The 22500-nt window shown below is 35.9% G+C and overlaps 1 protein-coding gene across 17 annotated transcripts in view; it reads left to right on the forward strand.

Annotated features, from left to right (window-relative positions):
- Window positions 1–22500, forward strand: part of LOC144977443 (degenerin unc-8-like) — a 43443-nt gene that overhangs the window by 16026 nt on the left and 4917 nt on the right. For 16 of the 17 annotated variants that reach the window (XM_078922799.1, XM_078922773.1, XM_078922734.1 and 13 more), the window contains 12 exons: window positions 7331–7527; window positions 9013–9169; window positions 9717–9835; window positions 10225–10333; window positions 12981–13072; window positions 14034–14114; window positions 14817–14908; window positions 15648–15811; window positions 16619–16708; window positions 18128–18254; window positions 19957–20035; window positions 21773–21830. In XM_078922799.1, coding sequence (XP_078778925.1) covers window positions 7331–7527; window positions 9013–9169; window positions 9717–9835; window positions 10225–10333; window positions 12981–13072; window positions 14034–14114; window positions 14817–14908; window positions 15648–15811; window positions 16619–16708; window positions 18128–18254; window positions 19957–20035; window positions 21773–21830 — 1365 coding nt within the window. Of the gene's footprint in view, window positions 1–4446; window positions 4591–7330; window positions 7528–9012; window positions 9170–9716; window positions 9836–10224; window positions 10334–12980; window positions 13073–14033; window positions 14115–14816; window positions 14909–15647; window positions 15812–16618; window positions 16709–18127; window positions 18255–19956; window positions 20036–21772; window positions 21831–22500 lie in introns of those variants that run through there. The other variant, XM_078922807.1, reaches the window with a different exon arrangement.

Consider the following 22500-nt stretch of genomic DNA (forward strand, 5'->3'; position numbering starts at 1 on the left):
AGATGCTACATAGGGCTAGCAACAGGCAGTCATGGAGGAAGACTGTAACTTCTGCTTCAAGCAAGTCCCCCCGACGACCATCCGGTCATGGGATTGAGTGAGTGAGCATGCAATCTCAACTCTATTTGCTCAAAATCCTTTCTTTGATCGACTTACAAATTATTTTCAAATTGACAAGTTGGTTTTATTAGTTTGATTACAAAAGATTATGGTTTGACGTAATGGGCACCAATTTGAAAATAGGTTGGAGGTTGTTCTTTGATATATTTCATGGTGGGTAACTAAAATGTTCTTACTGCTAGCGTTGACCATTTAAAAAAGAATTATTTCAAATTGATTGAGTGTTCCATTTAGTATCAAGCATTTACTTGACTTGCAATTTTTTTGTGACTCCTGGTATATTTATTAATATTGCGCAAATGTATCCTAACCTACATGGGGATCCAGGCGCATATAAACAATGGTACTGATACCAACTCGTCACCTTTTCACACTGATTATTATGTCATATCATATCATACCAGATCATATCATATCATATCATATCATATCAAAACATATATCATAGTAGTACGGCTTTTAAATGGACCAAGTGATTAAGCCTAATATTACTCGTATATTTTCATCAGTGGCATTAATTAGTGGATGACCGGGTGTTTCCGTATCTCGATTTTGGTCAACGCCAAGTATTTATAATAAATAATGTGGCCCGAGGATTAGTAATGAGTGTAATCGTATGTCTTTGCTCTGGGTGGATAGCTGTGGTCTTATGGAAGGCACACATCGAACTAAGTTGTGAATGTATTTTTAGCTAGCCAAGGATGTTAAATTATATTTTTTTCTAACTCATAGAAGAGTAAATGAGTTTGAATGATTAGCTATCTGTTTTTGGTAGTTTACGTACAGAAGCAATTAGATTTGTACACCGAGAATATGGTGTAGCTATAAAGAGCGAGTTGTCTATAAAAAAAATAATTGCATTTAATGCGTTCAAACACTCCAGAATACATTTTATGAATGATCATCCGTGTTTCATGGTGCTGTAAAATTACTCATTACTGAGTGTCCCACTTCGGTAACAGATTTATTCACGCTACTAAAAACCAAATGCCATAGAAAACGTGACTACTTGAATGGTGAAAACAGTTTAATCGATTGGAATTGATGTCAACAATTAATAAAACCATATTGATGATGTTCGCAGAGGTTACTTGGTAGCAGATAAAGGATCTTTTTACAGCCATGATATAGGTCACATGACTTAGTAACCATTTTCCACACATTTAGATGTTTACATTAAAACTACCATGAGTTAAGTGATTCGATAGCTAAATGAGTAGAGTTTGATGATATGCGCTTAGTTAAAATACTTAGAGCATCTGCCAACCAGATATCAGGTACCAACACATAAAAGTAAGTGTAACCTTAAACGGTTATAGTTTGATTTAATTTAGTGAGAACTATTCATTAAGATGGCTGTCTAAAAACAATAACAGAGGTCAGTGTCGTCAGTTTATTTCCATCTATAAACGTTAATTAAAGGTCACATATAGTGTGTTGGTTATACAACCTGGCGGACATAATTTATGAGCATTTATCCTATCATAAATTCCACTGATTTGCCTTCTGAACAGTTTAATTTTAACTGACAATAAAACCAATTACAACCCGGCCATTAGGTGATGATGGGTTGATTTGCTCCCTGTTTTACTTATTATAATTATAGAAAACGACAGGGCCACCCATGACACCAACGTATTTACCAATGACTTCCATTTGAACATGCTGCTAAATCGATTACAAATAAGCAAGACATTGAATTTTATCCAACCAAACTTGTAGACCATTTTTATATCTAAATGAAGCTGTGAGGAAAGATTATTTCATGAGTTTAAGACAAAAAAAATCATGATTGTTAAAATTTTAAGAATGGAAAAAAGAACTTTCTTAAGGTCTGTGTTTATCTCCTTCCGAATAGTCCAAAGAGCTCTAAAAGCGCCCCAGTCCTGTTTCCTTGTTGGACCGTTTTGCTAGGTTGTAGCGACGTTGCTTTTGTCGAAGTAGACGCCTGATATGACGTATCAGCCAAGGAAAATGTTGCTTCCTGCTTATCGTTTTGCTGAGATCAGCTTATTCATTGATTGCATAATGATTACCTGTAAATGCTCTCAATTTTTATTTGTATTCCTTAAATTTGCTTGATTTTCAAAACCCAAAGTTGTCTTTTAGGTCATTTATTATGCTGATAATGTTTCCATTTGAGTATACGACTAATTTTCTTTAGGGTTTTAGTCTGTCTGATTTGTTGTTTTGCTTTAATGCCGAATTGTACAATATCGTGATCACTCACTCCTGGAGGACTTGTATGTTTTGAATGAGGAAAGGGTGTCTTTTCTCATCCAGTTGCTTCCACTGTTTGGGTCATATTGAAGTCTTTGACGATTTGAAGGATCATTTCATTATCTGTTTGCCATATTGTGGGTTTGTTTTGATGCATAGGTTTTCCCAGTTGATTTCTCCTTCAGACAGTAACATTATTGTCCAACTCATTTCATAATTTGGGCACATTAGTGGACATTGTCCCACATGAAAGTTTATTTTCTCTTTGCGAGTTTCCAATTGTTTTCAGAGATTAACTAAGTGCATACGCCATAGAATGAGCCAATATGTCAATGATGTACTCAATTACCATTACCTTTTTTATTATTATCATTGGTTATAATAATGTTATTAGTTCATGGTACTAATAATGACGATGCTTATGACAATATTAACGATAATTACATTGATATGCGGTAGTATTTAAAATAATGATTAAACTCTCCTCTCTCTCTCCTCTCTCTCCTCTCTCTCTCTCTCTCTCTCTCTCCTCTCTCTCTCCCCCCCCCCCCCCCCCCCTCTCTCTCTCTCTCTCTCTCTTTCTTTCTTTCTTTCTTTCTCTCTCTCACACGCACACACAAACACACACACACGCACACACACACACACACACACACACACTCATTAACTGATCTAATTTGGTATTTTCTTTATTCGAACAGATTTAGAAACTTTTTATTGCTACGAATAACCGAATCAGATTAACGATATCTAAGTATAATACGCCACAATGTGGTGCGTAATGAATTCATTGAACGTTGATTTAATTAAATGTTATTCTATTAAATCTTTTACTTGGCATCATACAGTGCTATTTATCAGGTTTCCGTTCAACAAGATGAATGAACCTCACAATTGTGTAAATATAAATCCATGTCGTTTTATTTGAAGCTTACGGGGTTTTGTTTGTCATCTTTTCATAGAACAGACGTAGCTTGATTAGTCATTTTGAATCATTTTTTTTCCATTTCAGCAACAGAAAAAAACATAGGATCTAATGGTATTTTTCTGATTCAAAATGGCTATAAGAACATAACAAAATTGCCATGTCTCGGAATGGGGTCCACTACAATGATGCTATTGATATAAATGTGTTATATTGAATGGTATTCAAATTAAATATAAGTATCAATGTTGTTATATGAATTAATAATAATAATAATAATAATAATAATAATAATAATAATAATAATAATAATAATAATAATAATATAGTAATATAATATAATATTTATAATAATAATAATAATAATATAATAATAATAATAATAATAATAATAATAATAATAATAATAATAATAATAATAATAATAATAATAATATAGCGCTTTAACTTCGAAACATCAGACTCTAAGCACTTCAAATACAAACTACTTTGGCTGACATACTCTAACACACACACACACACACACACACACACACACACACACACATACAGACAACACACACAACGCAACACAAACCAGACGCCTATTTTGCATATCTTATCATCTACAGAAATCGAAACAGATACGTCCAATAATATGGTTATATTAAAAAGTATATTAATCATATAATATTAGCTAAATCTATACAATAATGTTCAATATTTTTAAAGATGCCATTCGCAAAGAGCCCAAAGTGATATTGACAAAGAATATAGGTCCTTGCTTTGAATCCTGCTGAGAAATTAATCAGTTAATTTATACATTTTGCCTTTAAAAACAAAACCATACAACATGTAATGCATTCACGTAATATAATAGAACTGTAAATACGCAAAATAAATATCCCCTCTTGATAAGTAAATGGATTAACTCTAAAGGAAAGGAATGAAAAAATATCAAATTTCGCAATAGTTTCTTTTCCGTTACGATCCTTTTCCTTTACGATACGATATGCACCTCTCCGTTACGAGATTTTATGTAACGGGGAGAAGAGTAACTAAAAGGGAAAAAAGTTGTTTTGTTTCTGTTCCTTGTCTGTATATTTTTTTTCTTAATCCTTATCACAAATTTTTAAAAAATATGAATAATAAGCTATCGATATAGGCAATTTGGTTTATATAAATATAATTTAAATCTGCAGAGAGTACGTAAACAAAAGCAAAGTAAGCTCGATATCGCCTTTTCCCATCGTTTGATAAACTGAAAGGGCCAACACAATTTCCACATGTTTCATGAGATTCCATCATTCTTTAATGACAAGTCAAGGTACTCTATTTCAACACAGGTTTGTGAACAATCTATTAGAATAGTAGGAAAGTTAAATACTGGGCTCTGTAACGGAGATATGAACTGTTATTGAGGGACATACGCATTTTCCTCAAATCACGATGTCACAACATAAAAAAAAATTGAGACATGCACATATATCCGCGCCATAAGTTGTTTCCGGCAGTCTCCAACTAATGTGAAAATACTAACGAAAGAGTGAACATGGAGAGGCTTCGTATGGGAACAAAACAGACAATGGACGTTTCAGGTACAAACCCTTCGTCAGCACACCAATACACAATACAGAACCTTGTGTATTGTTGTGCTGACGAAGGGTTTGTACCTTGTGCATTGTTGTGCAGACGATGGGTTTGTACCTTGTGTATTGTTGTGCTGACGAAGGGTTTGTACCTTGTGTATTGTTGTGCTGACGAAGGGTTTGTACCTTGTGTATTGTTGTGCAGACGATGGGTTTGTACCTTGTGTATTGTTGTGCTGACGAAGGGTTTGTACCTTGTGTATTGTTGTGCTGACGAAGGGTTTGTACTTTTGATACTGCTCGTATGAGAGTAACTGGTCCCAGACATGAGCCCTTATTTTATGGGTGTTCCAACCACTGCTTAGATAGAAAACTGCTGCTGCAGTCATACTCAACTAGCACTTGTCAAAGTAGGCCTTTCGATAGGTCAAATCCTTACTGAGTCTGCTCTCGAGATGGGTCCAATCGCCACTCTGGGAAACTATATCTCAATCGTCCGTGTCTCCCAAGGAGGAAGTGTCCGGAAAGCTGCTAATGTAAACATTAAACAACATTGGCACCAGGGCAGGACACCTTTCCTTATATTCCTTTTTCGTGATACCACATAAAGACGACATGGAATTTTATCTCCCTTAAGATGAATAAGAGCAACTTCAAGTTGTGTATGTACTTTATGATTTTCGCAAGTTTCAGCATTAGCCCCTGGCCCCAAACCGTATCATGGGAGCGCCGATAGGTCTATAAATACTGCCCCGTCCGTAACCTCCATTCGAAGCCAGCTTCTGTATGCGAAGTGAGGGCAATGGCCTTTTCCATTGTGCACATCCTGTCTCTGCACCCGCCAGCTCATAATGTGGCAGGACTGCATCTAAGATCGCCCCTCCCCCTCCCCAGCCCCACCTATTCAGTAAGTAACACGCTCCACAAGTTTGTACAAGGAACAAAGAAGCGTTATGAATCTGTAGCTGTCCGCCTCATTTGTCTGGCTTCAGAAAGGTAACTATCTGTGTGTCTTTCCACACACGCGGAGCTTCACTTTAGCAAGGACGATATACACTGCCTCCATCAACCACACCGTGCCATGGAGCCCAGGTGCGTCACCATAACGAGATATTATATGTAATTCATCCCCGCTATCTTTCCGTTTTCAATGCTGTTTATACGCTTCAATAGTCGTAACATCACTTTCCTCGTAATGACGCATGATAACTAAGTAACTGGCTCTAAACTATCGGAACAATGGCGGACGCCCTTATGAAATATTCCTCCGACGAGCATAAAAGCGTTAAAAAAAACCCATTAAAAATCTGATCATGTTTTGAATTTTACACATTCTGATCACAAGACATATGAAAAGGTCTAGCCAGCATGAAGAATAAAAAGTACCGATTCTCTTTGTTTAGAACCACGATGGCCGCCTTTGCTAGGTGACGTGACATCAGACTATTGAATCCAATTGCTGCACCCATTTCACTGGGACTGAACAACGTTGTTTCGTCCGGACTCTTCACGTTAGGGTAGTGGCAGCATTTCTTTAGGACGGCATGATTCAGGGTCCGTTAGCTACGCTCCATTGTTTTGGGGTTTTTTTGGTCATTGTGTATGCCTTACACTCCGGGACTGCCTTCACATGGTTTTGGCTGGGATTCGATTTCTTTATCAGTCGCAATGTGCGCCAAGTGTGGCGTCTGGAGTTATGGAAAGAAAAAAGTGATTTGAAAAATATATATGACCATTACAAAATCTATCTAAATCGTAAAATTGCTGTGTCTTGCACGAGACATCGAAATATTAACAAAATGACTAGTTTGCATAGCAGAAAGGAGTCTCTTTTTCGAATTTCTGATATCTGAATATTCGTAACATTCCAGCCAAAACGTTTTTTAATAGTAAGTTTGTATTCACTATACTTTGGAGGTGAACATTTTTTTCTCTTCAGTTTTACATTTATATTACGAGAGTGCGGTTGTGTGCGTGGTCTTGTCGTTGGATGATAGGTCCAGAGTTCGAGTACCGATCTGAGTGGCGCATAGTTGAGTCTTTGGATAAGGTCTATTGTTCACATTCTCTCGTCGTAATCAGGTGTAAAATGAGTGCTTGGCCGTTAACAGCGTTGTCTCTGTCCGAAAAAAAAATAATTTGTGGTATCGCCTATCAGGCGTCATGCCTTGTCCCATGTGTGATTATGTTGGCTACCCGCCCCCACTACTACTACTACTACTACTACTACTACTACTACTACTACTACTACTACTACTACTACTACTACTACTACTACTACTACTACTACTACTACTACTACTACTACTACTACTACTGCTGCTACGACTACTACTACTACTACTACTACTACTACTACTACTACAACTGCTAATGTTACTACTACTAATACTTCTACTAGTACTTCAAATACAACAATATAAACAAGAAGTACTACTCATTTTGCTGCTTCTGTCACTCTTTTGTTAATTTTATTTCTCTTTTTTTCATTTCAAAGGAAAGTTCGGTGGACGTGCTCAAGTATAAAGCCCCTAAGAAGAAAAAAGGAATTTTGGACCTCATTTCAGCTTTTGCCGAGAAGTGTTCACTCAGTGGAGTGAGTTTCATCCATTCTACCAAATACTTGACAGTCAAAATAATTTGGACAGTTTTACTTTTAGCTTCCTTGTGTGTTATGATTTACCATCTCAATGAGTAAGTGCCCTTCTTCCATTATTTTCGTTATTATAATAAAATGCTATTTTTAATGGGCTTTCAATCCAAAAGACATATGACATCTATTAAAGTTCGCGATTGGATTGGAAATTAATGCATCAATAGAGAAACATTCCAGGCTGATTGTCAAAATGCAGATATATTAAGATGGTAAACAAACCTGGTGGAACAAAATGGCTAGAAAACATCGACCGGAAAAGATACAAACACATTTTTAAAATGTCCAGTTAAGGCAAACGTGGGAAGCAACCCAATAGGTAAATTACGTCTCCCTCCCTTTACCTTGATAATCTAATGTTGTAAAAGCCAAAAGCTCATCTACAGAACTCTGCATCTACATTCATAACAAAAGCTGCACCAGTAATATATTTGATTTAAATATTGTACTTGAAGTTTTGTTTGCTCTCTCTCTCTCTCTCTCTCTCTCTCTCTCTCTCTCTCTCTCTCTCTCTCTCTCTCTCTCTCTCTCTCTTTCCCTCTATCTCTCTCTCACTCACACACACACAAACACACACATACACACTCTCTACCCCCCCCCCCCGCTTTATCCTTTATTACGGTCAGAATTGGCTAGGGGAGATGGTGAGATCATCTTATACCTGAAGGGCGAGAGCTCAGGTGGTCGCTGGTTCGGATAAGTAAGTAAGTAACATCATAACTATGTAATTTTGCATAGCAGATGATTACCTCTTGTCGTTGAAGGGAAAAGGGGAGTTGGGCAGAATGGCACAGTTGAACGGTCTTTGATTCGAACCCTGGAGGTAGTTAGGCGATACTGGGTTTGACACCGCAATCACTAGTTGTATACTGATTACTACATTGGTGGCATCCGGGAAATTCAATTCACATTAGCTTAATTGCACTGCGGCTGGCGCCAAAAAATTTCACCTATTCTTGAAAAATAGCTCAATGAAAATAACCCAATGACAAATTTGCTCAACGTGATTAATAAACGGAATTGAATTAAATTTGATTTATATCTTAAAAGTTACTATACATTAATCCCGATATAATTTCTTTGACGGTGTCAATAACTGTCTAAAATTTTCTTTGGTTTTTGTCAAGCTCCAATTAGTAACCGGATTCGGATCGTTTAGGAAAAACGTTGTTATTTGATGAACGCTTGTATTGGGGGGGGGGGGGGGGGGGGGGGGGGCGGGGTTACCTAGCACTTTGTATCGATTGTCCTGCAAGAATCATATTTGGATCGGTGATACATTTTGTGAAAAAAGGGACAGTAGGTGAATCGCACAGTGTGAAATGGACATTTATTTTGTTTTCGCAGTGGAAAGTATGAAAAGACATTAGGGCTATATATATATATATATTAAATTATATTATATATATATATATTATATATATATTATATATATATATAGTTACAAGACGGCCACGAGGATAAATAAATATGTTGTTATCGACAAAGAATAAATGTGAAAATCACCAAATCTGTTTTGTTCATAGGCTGACCAAGAAATTTTACCTCTACGAAAAGCAGACGCAGATTTCCTTGTCGAAGAGTAACCTCCCATTTCCAGCTGTTACCCTTTGTAATGTTAATATAATGAGGCACTCCAAATTATTTATGGCATCCCGTAAAATGAGGAAACTTGTAGAAAAGGTATGGGTCACACTATTTTCCTTTAACCCTTTCCTTACTAACCACAGGAAAATCGTCATATTCGTTACGATAAAACCAATAATTTCTCATTCTGATTTCAGTTTTACCTCACAAAATTAAATGTATTTTTTTATTATCACTATAAAGCCTTGAAACTGTTTGTACTAGGGCTTAATTTGCTTAATAATATTTAATTGTTTCTTTCCTGATGTGTAAGAAAAATCTAATTTTGTGTTGTGTATATTGGGGAAAATTCTGAAAATGGCCGGTAAGGGGAGAGTTAAAACAACATAATAGTATATCATTAATTTTAATGATTTTGTGGTATCAAACTTTTATAGAATCATCGAATTAGATAATATTCTTCTGTTTATTTACATACAACAATGTCCATGAATATCATGCAGGATGACCCTTGCCTCTCTCTTTATTTTTGGACATGTTTTTGTTCCTTTACTGTTGAAGTTAAACATGCCTGTTTGAAAAGGTGATGTTACGTCTCGTGATAAAATGTTTAATTTCCTTCAAATTCTTTCATCGCTCGCAGGTAGATCCTGATCGACTGACCAATTACGTAAATGACTGGGAGCCTGCATACGAGGATCAAACTGTCTATGTTGATGATGAAGATGATGAGCTTGTAAGACGTAAAAGATCTGAAAAACAGTGAGTGGTGAAGAGGTTTATGTTGATAATCATAGGAACGATCGGAATGGCATTGTTGATTTTAATTGCAGTGAACAGGATGAATAAGGAGATGCTGCTGCTGATGATATTTTAGTAAATTTAAATGCATTCTACGAGGAGAATATATATATATATATATATATATATATATATATATATATATATATTATATATATATATATATCTTTTAAAATTATTTATGGTGGGAAGTACTCAAATTAAAAACCAAAAATCGACATTCGAAATTTTAAGTATTGGGTATAGATCTGTTCCAAATTGTGTAATCCTTTTCCAGCATATTGTCTGTCAGACATTATATGCAGTATGTCCCCTTGTTGAAATGCCTTTGTTTTCTCGTTATCTAACAGAAAGTCAAGCTATACAGTGAAGTCTCGGAACACGAACTTCTTTGATGATTTCAACATAACTGATATTGAACAGGAAGAGGAGTTTGACGATAACGATTTTTCAGGGCAGGTAATTTGGTTGTGTGTCTTTCTTGAATGTAAACCCAAACTTTGTTTCTGCTGACTTAAGACAAAGGGTCGCATATCGGGACAAAAAACCCAACACGTTTTACAGGACAGAAAAACTCCCCAAAAACATTCACACCTATAACGTGAAACACAGATAGAAAACTGAGGGTTGGGCTCAAGAATATGACCCATATGCGACTCTCAGCCCTATGACGGTGTTTTTTTCTTTTTTGTTGATCGTTCATAGACAGACGCTCGAGTAACCGTGTACATTATTATTATTATTATTATTATTATTATTATTATTATTATTATTATTATTATTATTATTATTATTATTATTATTAACATTATTATCATTATTAGTAGGATGATGATGATAATGATGATGATGATGATGATGATGACGATGATGATGATGATGATGATGATGATGATGATGATGATGATGATGATGATGATGATGGTGATGATGATGATGATGATAATATTGATGTTGATAATGATGATGAGTTAGAAGAATCAAGCGTTGACATTAAAATGAACTGCCCGGATAGAATCACAAATGAGGGTAAAGTCTTCAGCATCCATAACTAAATTCCGACTAAGCGCATTGTTGACGACAATTATCCTTTTATTGTTGATCACGTGTAGTTAGTCTTGATGAGCAGTGCTTAATAATGTTTAATTGCAAAAAAAATCCCACCATTGGTCAGTTTGAAAAAACAATTTTCGAACATGATAGACAGAATTAGACTTAATTATTAGGTTTTTGACTTCAGTTTTTTTAATCTCTATTTCTGACTCATGACAGGAAAATTACGTCTTTTGATTGTTGCCAAGTGTTATTCAAGGCTTTTAAAACAATCAAAAATCCGTTGACGAGGTCATTTAATGCTGTACAAAAATATCTTTTTTTTTCATTTTCACCACAAAATTACTCTGTATATATCAATGGATCAAAACTACTATGTATATATCGACAGATCAAAGTTATGAATAACTATTGAATGTCTTAAATCTGAAATGTCCAATTGGGAAATCTTAGTTGAACATTGCTTTGCAGTTGGAAATGGGATTTGTAAAGGGGAGGGGGGGGGGGGCGGGATTGGAGAGAGCTTGTCATCATAGTACATGTATGTATATTGATATAATATGAAGTAACAGTTTTCAAGCTTAATGACAATCAGTAGACATCGAGTAACTGAACAGGACTTTACTGTTTCAAAGCGACAAATTCTAGAGCAGACACTGGTGTATGATAAATCTCTGAAAACAAAGTGTATGTGTGACGCCGTGCCAGACAAAGCAGGAAAGACAAATACAAGAAAAAATAACCATCCTCAGAAAATCAGCCTGCGTCGACATACAGGGGATCGAACCTCAGGCCTCCACATTGATCGGTTATGGTCAACGACCAAAGCTCCATGAGGGGTGATGTGCATGTACATAGATAGATAGATAGATAGATAGATAGATAGATAGATAGATAGATAGATAGATAGATAGATAGATAGATAGATAGATAGATAGATAGTAGTAGTAGTAGTAGTAGTAGTAGTAGTAGTAGTAGTAGTAGTAGTAGTAGTAGTAGTAGTAGTAGTAGAAGTACTCCTTCAGAGCCATTAGCCCGTGTAGTCGGGAGTTTATCCCGGTTTCTATAGCGTGAAACGGACAATAACAATTGCTTGCTACCCAGTAGTCTATCGGGTAGTCTATCGTTAAGTACTTTCCGCCAGATCCAACAATCCAGCTACCCAATCACTGCTGGGTAGATAAGAGGATCAGAAGAAAAAAATCTCTACACCCGGGATCAATCTCGATCTCTTTGGTTGTGAGGCGAGTGCTCTACCAACTGAGCTATCGAGAGCCCCATGGAGATAGATCGAAGATTAAGATAATACCAAACATGTCGAAAAAAGCCTCAAACCCGACAAGTCTGTTTAGTCATGGATTTAGTAAATTAGAAATAAAAGTGTTTTTAGACTGAACTTCACATAACATTCAATTCATCATCATCATCATAGCTTGTCACTCCAACACCGAACCACTCCATTGTCTGTGCAGCTGGGCCCATCCTGGCATTCTCTAAGGATGTGCTCCATCGTCTGCTCTGGACATCTACATGTACACACGCTGGTCTCAGCCAGCCCCGACTTTTTCATGCTTCCAGCTGTTTTCTCAATTTTTGCCCGTGTCTGTTTAGCGTTACCCATTCATTCCTGGGGAGCTCAGTTCCGTAGGGCAGTTCTCTCGGATCTTCAACAATTTCATTTGCATGATTGTCCCACTCCCTCCAACAACACTAACACCAACACCAACATTCAAGTGTAATAATAATAATAATAATAATAATAATAATAATAATAATAATAATAATAATAATAATAATAATAATAATAATAATAATAATAGATCTCTATTGTCCATAAATATGGCAATTTGTCATTTAGTTACACTTGTTATAACGTTAAAGGATAACTATAACATTGAACAGATATTTCACTCCTACTTATTTTTCTCTCTCTCTCTCTCTCTCTCTCTCTCTCTCTATCTCTCTCATTCACTCACTCTCTCTCCAGTGGAGACAAAAACAGTGGAGACAAAAGGCCTTTAAAATAAATATAATTTTCCTCGTCTTCTTTCAGGTTTACAAAGACAGTTGGGAATCTGAATCACGACCTGCATCTCTTGACAGACTGTTGAACAGATTTACCGCCTTGTATTTGTCGGAAAATAGGTATGACGTACAAATGTCAATATACCATGTCGTGCAGCGTATTTTCAAAATATACATTCCGCAAAGTGACAATATGGACCCAAAGATTTATGTTATTCACCAGTTTAGCCTATGGAAAGACAGGTGAACTCCCAGATTTGAGAGATTTTTGCCAAGACTAGGGTCCTTTAAACCGGTCGATATTTGAAGGAAGTGTTTTTTTAATACGCGTCTTGCCATAGGACGACTGTTAATTGGTTAATGCTCTCACGATTCTGTGACTGCTTGTATCCAGACATATAATTTTAAACTTAATTAAACATTGCAATTTGTGTGAATGGAAACACCAATGGACTACCATGACCTGACATTGTCTCTCTCTCTCTCTCTCTCTCTCTCTCTCTCTCTCTCTCTCTTTCTTTCTCTAACATACACAACGCAAATGCACATACATACACACATACACATACGCAGATATTGAGCAATGCTATAGGACAACATCCACTGAACGTGCCCAAAGCGCTTTACAAGGGTACCCTAGCCAACAGCAACACTTAACGTGTAGGACGATACCTGGCGGCTGCTAAGCGATAATACATTTCTTTTCGGACAGAGATAACGCTGTTAATGGCCAGGTGTCCTTTTTACATCTTAGATGAGACGGTGTGAGTAAAGAGCCTTTTCCAATTACTCAACTATGTGACGCTTTCAACGCCACTCGATCCCTGGACCTTCCGATCCGAAGACGAGTTTCATACATACTACTAGATCATGATATAGCCGCAGTCACCCCCCCCCCCACACACACACACACACACACCCACGCACCCACACACACATCGTGTCAGTAAAATAGTCTCGGATTTGGTTCCGGTACAGCCCGATATTTTCATTCTCTGTTTTCATTCGGCTTTTCTATGTATATTCCTTTCATAATTTGTCACCAAATTTTAACCTTTTTCTGAATTTATAATTTCCACAGCACGACGCGACGGCGAATGGGTCACCAAATTCAAGACATGCTCATCCAGTGTTCCTTTGCTGGAAGAAAATGTTTTCAGAAGTAAGTTGATCCTTCAACGTTAGATGAATTGACACTTGTGTGCTATTTTAATCAACGTGTGAGCTCCATGTCTAAATACCGTAGTAAAAAAATGAAGACAAAATAGTTAAAAGTTGTCAGTCAGTGTCCCGTTTACCTTGATGGGCATCATTTTAAAAATTTAGCTATGATTCCATACATCGTGTTGCCTTTTCTCTCTGTTTTTGTAAATATCAAACTGAGAAATAATATGAAATTGAATGTAAGCTTCAATCTTATTACAACAACAGATTATTTATTTCTTCGAGCTTCGAGCAGCAACATTTACATTAAATATCAGTGAGAAATTAGGGAGCAAGCACTGATGAAAGATAAATTTCTGAAACGAAAGATGGTCCCAGACAAAGCAGAATGTTTTTTTAAAATAACATTCTAAAAATGCGACCTGCGTTGACTGGGGATCGAGTATGATACCTGATAACTGGTCAGCCGTGCAGATATCTCTCTTTTTCGAGACTACCATTCCACATCCAGTTAGGCACAAAGCAATATGTCTTAAGTAGGTTTGAATTAACATTTTAAAGCATTTGCTCATTTTTAACATTGTTATGATTTCGTTTGGATTTTTTCTTCCCCTTAGACTTCTTCACCATTTTTTTTCGTTCTCCTCGTTATTTTTTTACTTCGATTTTGATCATTTTTCCAATCATGTTACTCTTTTAGGAACTTTACTGTGGTGGAAAGTTCTACCCTTGGTAACTGCTACACTTTGCAATATGACAAGTTTGTATCTAGACAAAGCGGGCCTGGCCAGGGTAAGATGACTACGTTTATTTTTCTTGTTGTTATGCATATAATTTTATTTGAATCCCTTTTCTTTGAATATCGTATAATATAGGATTAGACTTTGGCATTATGGGCCTCAAATAAAATGCTAGAATTCAACTTTAATACCAATTTTTAACTGAAATGATTGTTATTGATATAGAGGGCGAGAAATTGACTTCCCAATGGGCACAGATGATGTTATGATACCCCGAAATAATATGTTTATCAGTGTCAGATCTAAGATTTTTCACCGAAGGAAATTTTTAAAAACATTCTAGCCAAAATGGGATTCAACCGTCTCAGAGCTGTATTATATCAGGACAAACTAGGTGCAGGAAAAGAGTTTATCCACAAATATGAAACTTGGGGTCGTCTTGCTTTTATTTGGTAGAGGATAAATACAATTTCTGAATTTGGATTCTAGCATTATGGGCCTCAAATAAAATGCTAGAATTCAACTTTAATACCAATTTTTAACTGAAATGATTCTTATTGATATAGAGGGCGTGAAATTGACTTCCCAATGGGCACAGATTATCAACATTTATTCTGCACCCAACTATCTTCTGGGTTCTTTAAAAAAAGAAAGTAAAGTATCTTTTGAATCGTTTTTGTTTCCAAAGTCTTTAGCTTTTAGGGAGGGGGTAGGAAGAGGTGGCAAGGGTTAAGTAGAAAGCGTAATCTAGAAGAACATGTGCTAAAGCGTTTGTATTATTTTGATTTCAGGCGTCAGTCTCATGTTGTATCTGGAATCGGACGAATACGTTGCCGGGCTCACTAATTCCAAAGGGGTTCAAGTAGTGATACACGATCCGGGCACAGTGCCTTTCCCTGACAGTGAGGGAATTGCAGTTAGTGCCGGTATGAACACGGCCATCGGCTTGAAGAAGGTACTGGAAATAATGAAATAAAAAGCATTGTATTTATAATTAATTTGATATATGCTGATAGTAATCCTAATCATAATGAAGATGATGATGATGATGATGATGATGATGATGATGATGATGATGATGATGATGATGATGATGATGGCGTTGATGATGATGATGATGATGATGATGATGATGATGATGATGATGATGATGATGATGATGATGATGATGATGTGATGATGATGATAATTATATAATAATAATAATAATAATAATAATAATAATAATAATAATAATAATAATAATAATAATAATAATAATAATAATAATAATAATAATAATAATAATAATATTGATGATAATTATTATATGGTGTTTTATCCTCTTCACAATGCTGTCTGGGATTTGGGAATCTGGATGAAACTTAGGGTTGTAATAATTAACCTATGTGTTGCTCTTGTGAAAGTTAACATTTTAAACGGATTGTTTTTTTATGCCGATTGCACTGAGTTTCTTGTTCTTTGTTACCTATGATTCAACTTACAGTTTTCTATCTGACAAATGTTAAATTTTCAAATATTGTCTTTTAAACATATCTTTTGACAAGACGAGAATCCCTTAAAAGTATCTAACTCTGCGGTACTCTGAAAATAACATATTTAAATGTTCTTGTTCAGAATACCCGCCCTTCAAATATGTCGGTCGATTGAAATGACTTTCTACGACTTGTCAAAAACTCTCAAAGCTTGGTCATTAATACAGTCCCAGGTTTGAGAGGGTTTTGTCATTGTGCGGCCGAATACGTATTTTTTAAACTTTCAGTTGGATATCAAGAGACTTGGTCAGCCACACGGAGACTGCAGAGAAAATGCGGATTTCAACCAGAAGTATGGCATGAAATACACAGCTCAGGTACGTTTTTAGTAATAGAACACGTGGAGGGAATCTGCTGATCTTACTTTATTCCAAGTTCAGGGATGAATATCCGATTCTATACTTTAGATTAAAGGTTAAACTTCACACCTCTTGCCTATTTGTTACAGAATCAAAAGCTAAAGGTTGTCTAGTGATATGACACTCGCCTTCGGAACGGAGCAGCGCCTAGTTGAGTCCTTGGAAAAGGCTCTTACCTCACATTCTCTCACCGTACTGAGGTATAAAAAAGAGTACCTGGCCGATAGTAGCGTTGTCTCTATCGAAAGAAATAAATGTAATATCGCCTAATTAACAGCCGTCATGTCTCGTCCTACATGTTAAATGTGGCTGTCGGCTAATGACCCTTTGTAAAGCGCTTGAGCATGTTTAGTAGATATTACTCTATATAAAAGCTCAAGTTTTCTTTAAAAGAGCCTAAATGAGCCAGTTAAATGTAGTGAAAAATAAATAGAGTGAATGTGACAAATATAAAAGTGATAATTACTAAATAAACCACGTGTCAACCATTCGCCTCTCTCAGGCAGAGTATACGAGAGAGAAGAAAAATGTACATTACTAAAAATATAATGGAGTCAAATTATGATGGAAACAAGGAGGGGTGTGAAGGGGTAGGGGAGACCGCGAAAGAGAAGAAGAAGAAAAAGAAGAAGAAGGAGGAGGAGAAGAAGAAGAAGAAGAAGAAGAAGAAGAAGATGAAGAAGAAGAAGAAGAAGAAGAAGAAGAAGAAGAAGAAGAAGAAGAAGAAGAAGAAGAAGAAGAAGAAGAAGAGAAGAAGAAGAAGAAGAAGAAGAAGAAGAAGAAGAAGAAGGAAGAAGAAGAAGAAGAAGAGAAGAAGAAGAAGAAGAAGAAGAAGAAGAAGAAGAAGAAGAAGAAGAAGAAGAAGAGAAAGAAGAAGAAGAAGAAGAAGAAGAAGAAGAAGAAGGAAGAAGAAGAAGAAGAAGAAGAAGAAGAAGAAGAAGAAGAGAGAAGAAGAAGAAGAAGAGAAGAGAAGAAGAAGAAGAAGAGGAAGAAGAAGAAGAAGAAGAAGAAGAAGAAGAAGAAGAAGGAAAAGAATAAGAGTATAATTATTGTGATATTATACAGGGCCACATGAGAAGAAAACTAAGAGCTTGTCCAAGACATGATATCTTCCATGTCATATATGCATATGCCATAAATATGTATATATATATATATATATATATATATTATATATAATATATAAAAGAAGAGAGAGATAGATAGATAGATAGATAGATAGATAGATAGAGAGAGAGAAAGATAGACAGAAAGAGAGAGAGAGAGAGAGAGAGAAAGAGAGAGAGAGAGAGAGAGAGAGAGAGAGAGAGAGAGAGAGAGAGAGCAAATGTCATGTCTATGTCATATTTGCTGTTTGATTTTTTTTCTAATACCCAGACATGTAACGAAGTGTGTTTGATGGAAAAAGTAAAAGACGACTGTTCCTGTTATGACGAGACCAAACCCATCTTTTATAAACGCCTGAAGAGAAAATACAATATAAAGGCCTGCCAAAGCAAGAAGGGTTAGTAAGCAACTACCAGCTATAGGAAAATCGTCACATTCGTTACGATACAACCAACATTATTCTTATTCAAATTTCTCTTGCACATCATAAAATTTAAAGAAAATGAACAGTGTGTTGTAGAGCATGTTTTGCTAAAGAAATTATGTATCGCAAGACCATTACTGCTATTGTGTTTGAGTGGTAAAAAATATATTTTTGTGTTAGTTGGGTGTGAAGTTTTGGGGTAAATCCTGAAAATGACTGGTAAGGAGAGGGTTAAGAGATATTTCTATTTTATTGCAAACATTACACTTGAATAATACCCTTGCTGTAAAACTAAAACGTATTTTTTTAAATAAAGGAGTGGTGGATAGCATTGACAGCAGCGCTACCCTTTCCCCGGCCAGCCGGAGTTGTCGTAACAGTAAGGTCGTGGGTTCGACCGCCTATCGCCAAGTTGTTTTTTAAAATCATTTTCTATTATCTTCTGGCACTTTTTTACTCACTTCATTCCTTGTTATTTTCATTACAGTTTTAACCCGGAAAACCTCGACGTCATATATTGATGCTATGATACCCCGAAATTATTATGTTAATCAATGATTTTTCACAGAAGGAAATTAAAAAAAAAATACTCTAGCCAAAATGAGATTCAACCGTCTCAGAACGGTGTTATATCAGGACAAACTAGGTGCAGGAACAGAGTTTAGCCACAAATATGGAACTTGGGGTCGTCTTGTTTTTATTTGGTAGAGGATAAATACAATTTTTGACTTTGAAAAACACTGTAAGTTCCAATCGTTACCATTTTAAATCAAAATTAGAATTATCGGTGTCCCATTCTTTACGACATAATACCGTGTTTTGAGACGGAGCATCACAAGTGATCAAACGTTTTTGGCACTGTATGGCAGACCTATAGTATTTTGAGGCTGCGTAGTCTAGAGGTATGGCACTCCGCTTGTAGTCTTTAGGTTCATGGTTCTAGTCCCAGGCGACACAGTTGAATCCTTGGAAGGAGGGCGTTTTAGTCACATTTTCTCACCATACTGAGGTGTTAAATGAATACCTGACATTTATCAATGTTGGCTCTCTCGGATATAACAATACATTTGGGGCCTCATAGCTTACAGGTGACGGGTCTCATCACACATTTTAAGTATTATTTACTTTAAGGCTTAGGGCGACTTGTAGTATCAGTGCTTTAAGGACATTATTGTCCTTAATTCAAATTTTTGTAGTTCATAATTGTTTAGATCTATATTTTCCACTTTAATGCTTACCGATAAATGATCAAATATATCGTTCATTTCCTCGATTATTGATAATTTATTCTCCTGATTCATCATCATCATCATCATCATCATCATCATCATCATCATCATCATCATCATTATCATCATCATCATCATTATCATCATCATCATTATCATCATCATCATCATTATCATCATATACAACATCATCATCATCATGGTCATCATCATCATCATCATCATCATCATCATCATCATCATCATCATCATCATCATCATCAATATCGTCATCATCATGATCATCATGATCATTATCATCATCATCATCATCAATATCTACATCATCATGATCATCATCATGATCATCATCATCATCATCATCATAGTCATCGTCGTCTCCATCATCATTATTCTAAGGACACTATAATGCAGCTAAGACAAATTAAATCGTTGATTCTCCACAGAACTTCTGGCGTGCATGAGAGACGTTAAATGGAATTTCCACTTTAGCCACGATAATTGCGATTGTTTTAGTCCATGCAGGTGCGGCTGTCTTATAAATTTTAAATTAGAAACATGTTTATTTGCCCAAAAAAAATCCCAAAAATAAAAAAGATGAGAAAGAAAGCAATGTTCTCTTGGTAGGGTTTTCTGACCTTCCATGGTTGTCTGGAGGTCACTTCCTGTGTCTTCTATCCCCCTTAATCTGTTTTTTCAAGTTGCTTTCTGTCTTTGGCATAGAATGGGATTACTTGATTTGTCCTGCTCCTGGTCGGTGCCCTTGGCTGAGAGTGAAAGGTCCAATGTATAATGTTAATTTTGGGAGGTAATACTTTTTCTTTGCTAATTAGTAATATATTTTTTTTTGTTTTGAATATATATTGGTTTGTATATATTTGAGTGTGTTCTTCTTAGTGGGATCCTATGTTTGTGTCTGGATGAAATTTTTAAGTGATATCACACTAAGAACACTGATAGTGTGCTCTTGAAAGCTAAATCTGTTCCATATTTGAACCACTCCCCTATGTCTTACCTTTTCTCGTGTGCTTTCAATTGTAAATGTAGTATGTTTGACTATCCCATGTACTTCTTTTTTTACTGGTGCTGAAATGACTTAAATGTTGCTCAAACGCCGTAAATCCTTTAAAAGAAAAACAGCTAAACAAAGCAATGTTCATAAAGGAAATGAGATTAGCGGAAGAGTAGCGTCCCTTGATTGGACGTCACCGGTTATTTGTAAACAAACCAACTACAAGCCAAGCGCTCCAAATACAAAATTTATTATTCATATTTCTGTACAAAAATGCATATCATAATCAACGTAGACTTTTTCTTTAGTTTTCTCCATTATGAAATGTTAACAAAATATGATGTAGACTACAAATTAAAAATAAAAGATGTTGATAAATAATACAATACGATGAGACAACCTTTCCTAAACTTACTGAACTTCCCACTAATGATTGGTACTAATAATGGCGATAGCGTCTTCCAACAAAGAGGCGCTACTCTTAAATCTATTTTGAAATCCCATTCCCTATAGATAATGAAAAGTTCCAACTTCCAGATATCTATTATCTGGCACAGGTTGTTGATTAAAACGATCCGGAAATGACATTACTGGCCAACTAAGGCGGGCCAAATGAGTGTCTGCCGTCTTTCTGTAATTTAGGTGATGTATAAATGTTTTCGGTCGAGGAAGAGTTTTGAGCCGGAAACGTTCCGCGTTTGGTATTTTGTGCTTTTTTTCGAGGCAGTTAAGTTATACTCCTGTCTGTTCTTAATAATACTAATTCATTATTTTTTTTGGTCCGAAGAAAGTCTGTTTACAATTATTCATTATCAATTCACCTAATAACAAAACAATAGGGGACACGAGTGTGATGTCAAATAATGGTTCCAATCTCATCGGGAGTGTAACTCCACTCTTCCGGAGGACCTGGTGGAAATAATCTTCTGCTGGCATCTTATTTTCTCTAGATAATATACTGGACGTTAATAAAGTTCATCGGTCCTCGCTCTTTTACATCTCGTCATGCTAATAATCTGCTTATAAATTCTGCTATTCAAGTAGTTATGCCACCATATGATTCAAAATGTATCCTTTTCATTATTAGTCTTCCAAAGGATTGAATACATACACTTCCAAGTATTTTGGAATCGGAAAAGTAGAAGGTGTGACGTTACTTGTTTACCTATTGTTACCACCTGCATTTTTTAATCGACCACAAATGTCATGTATCAGTTCACTAATTTATTTACAATGACCTTTTTCCTCAGAGAGACGACATATTCTCAGATTATTTCTGCTAAACCCTGGCCAAACGACGCAATGGCTGTAAGAACCAATGGAAAATTGCTTTCATATTTAGTGTTTATTTTCTGGGTGGGGATCCTGACCTCCCATAGCGGGCAGGGAGGTACACACTGTGTCTTCTATCCCCTTATATCTGTTTTCTAACATACTTTCTGTCTTTGTCTGGGAATGAGATTGCTTGGTCATTTTCCTGGCCCTGGTCGGAGTCCTGGCTGGGAGGGAAACAGTCAAATGCATAGTTATTGTTTTGGGAGATGATATTTTTTTCCTTGTAAATCATCTCTCTGTTATGTATTATTCTATTTGTTATTTTTAATGTATAATGTAAGCATTTGAGTGTGTTCCTCTTTGTTGGATTTTGTTCTTGTGCCCGGATGAGACTTATAGGTGATCTCAAACTAAGTACATTGATGGTGTGCTCTTGGAATCTACATCTGATCCCTATTTGTTCCCAGTTCCCCTTTGTCTTACTTTCTCTTGGATGCTTTAATTGTAATTCTAGAACTTTTTACTATCCCATTTTCTTCCTTTTTACTGGCGCTGATATAACCTAAATGTGCTGCAAGCGCCGTAAAACCCTTAAAAACAAAAAACAAGTGTTTATTTTTAAGACCGATAATACACGATAATGAATAATAAAATAGCAACTAAAATTTTACGAAACTATTAAACAGTATAACTATCATCATCA

Source organism: Berghia stephanieae, chromosome 1 (genome assembly GCF_034508935.2).
Source record: "Berghia stephanieae isolate SIO BIC M18660-M18661 chromosome 1, UCSD_Bste_1.3, whole genome shotgun sequence".
NCBI classification, from domain to species: Eukaryota; Metazoa; Mollusca; class Gastropoda; order Nudibranchia; family Aeolidiidae; genus Berghia; species Berghia stephanieae.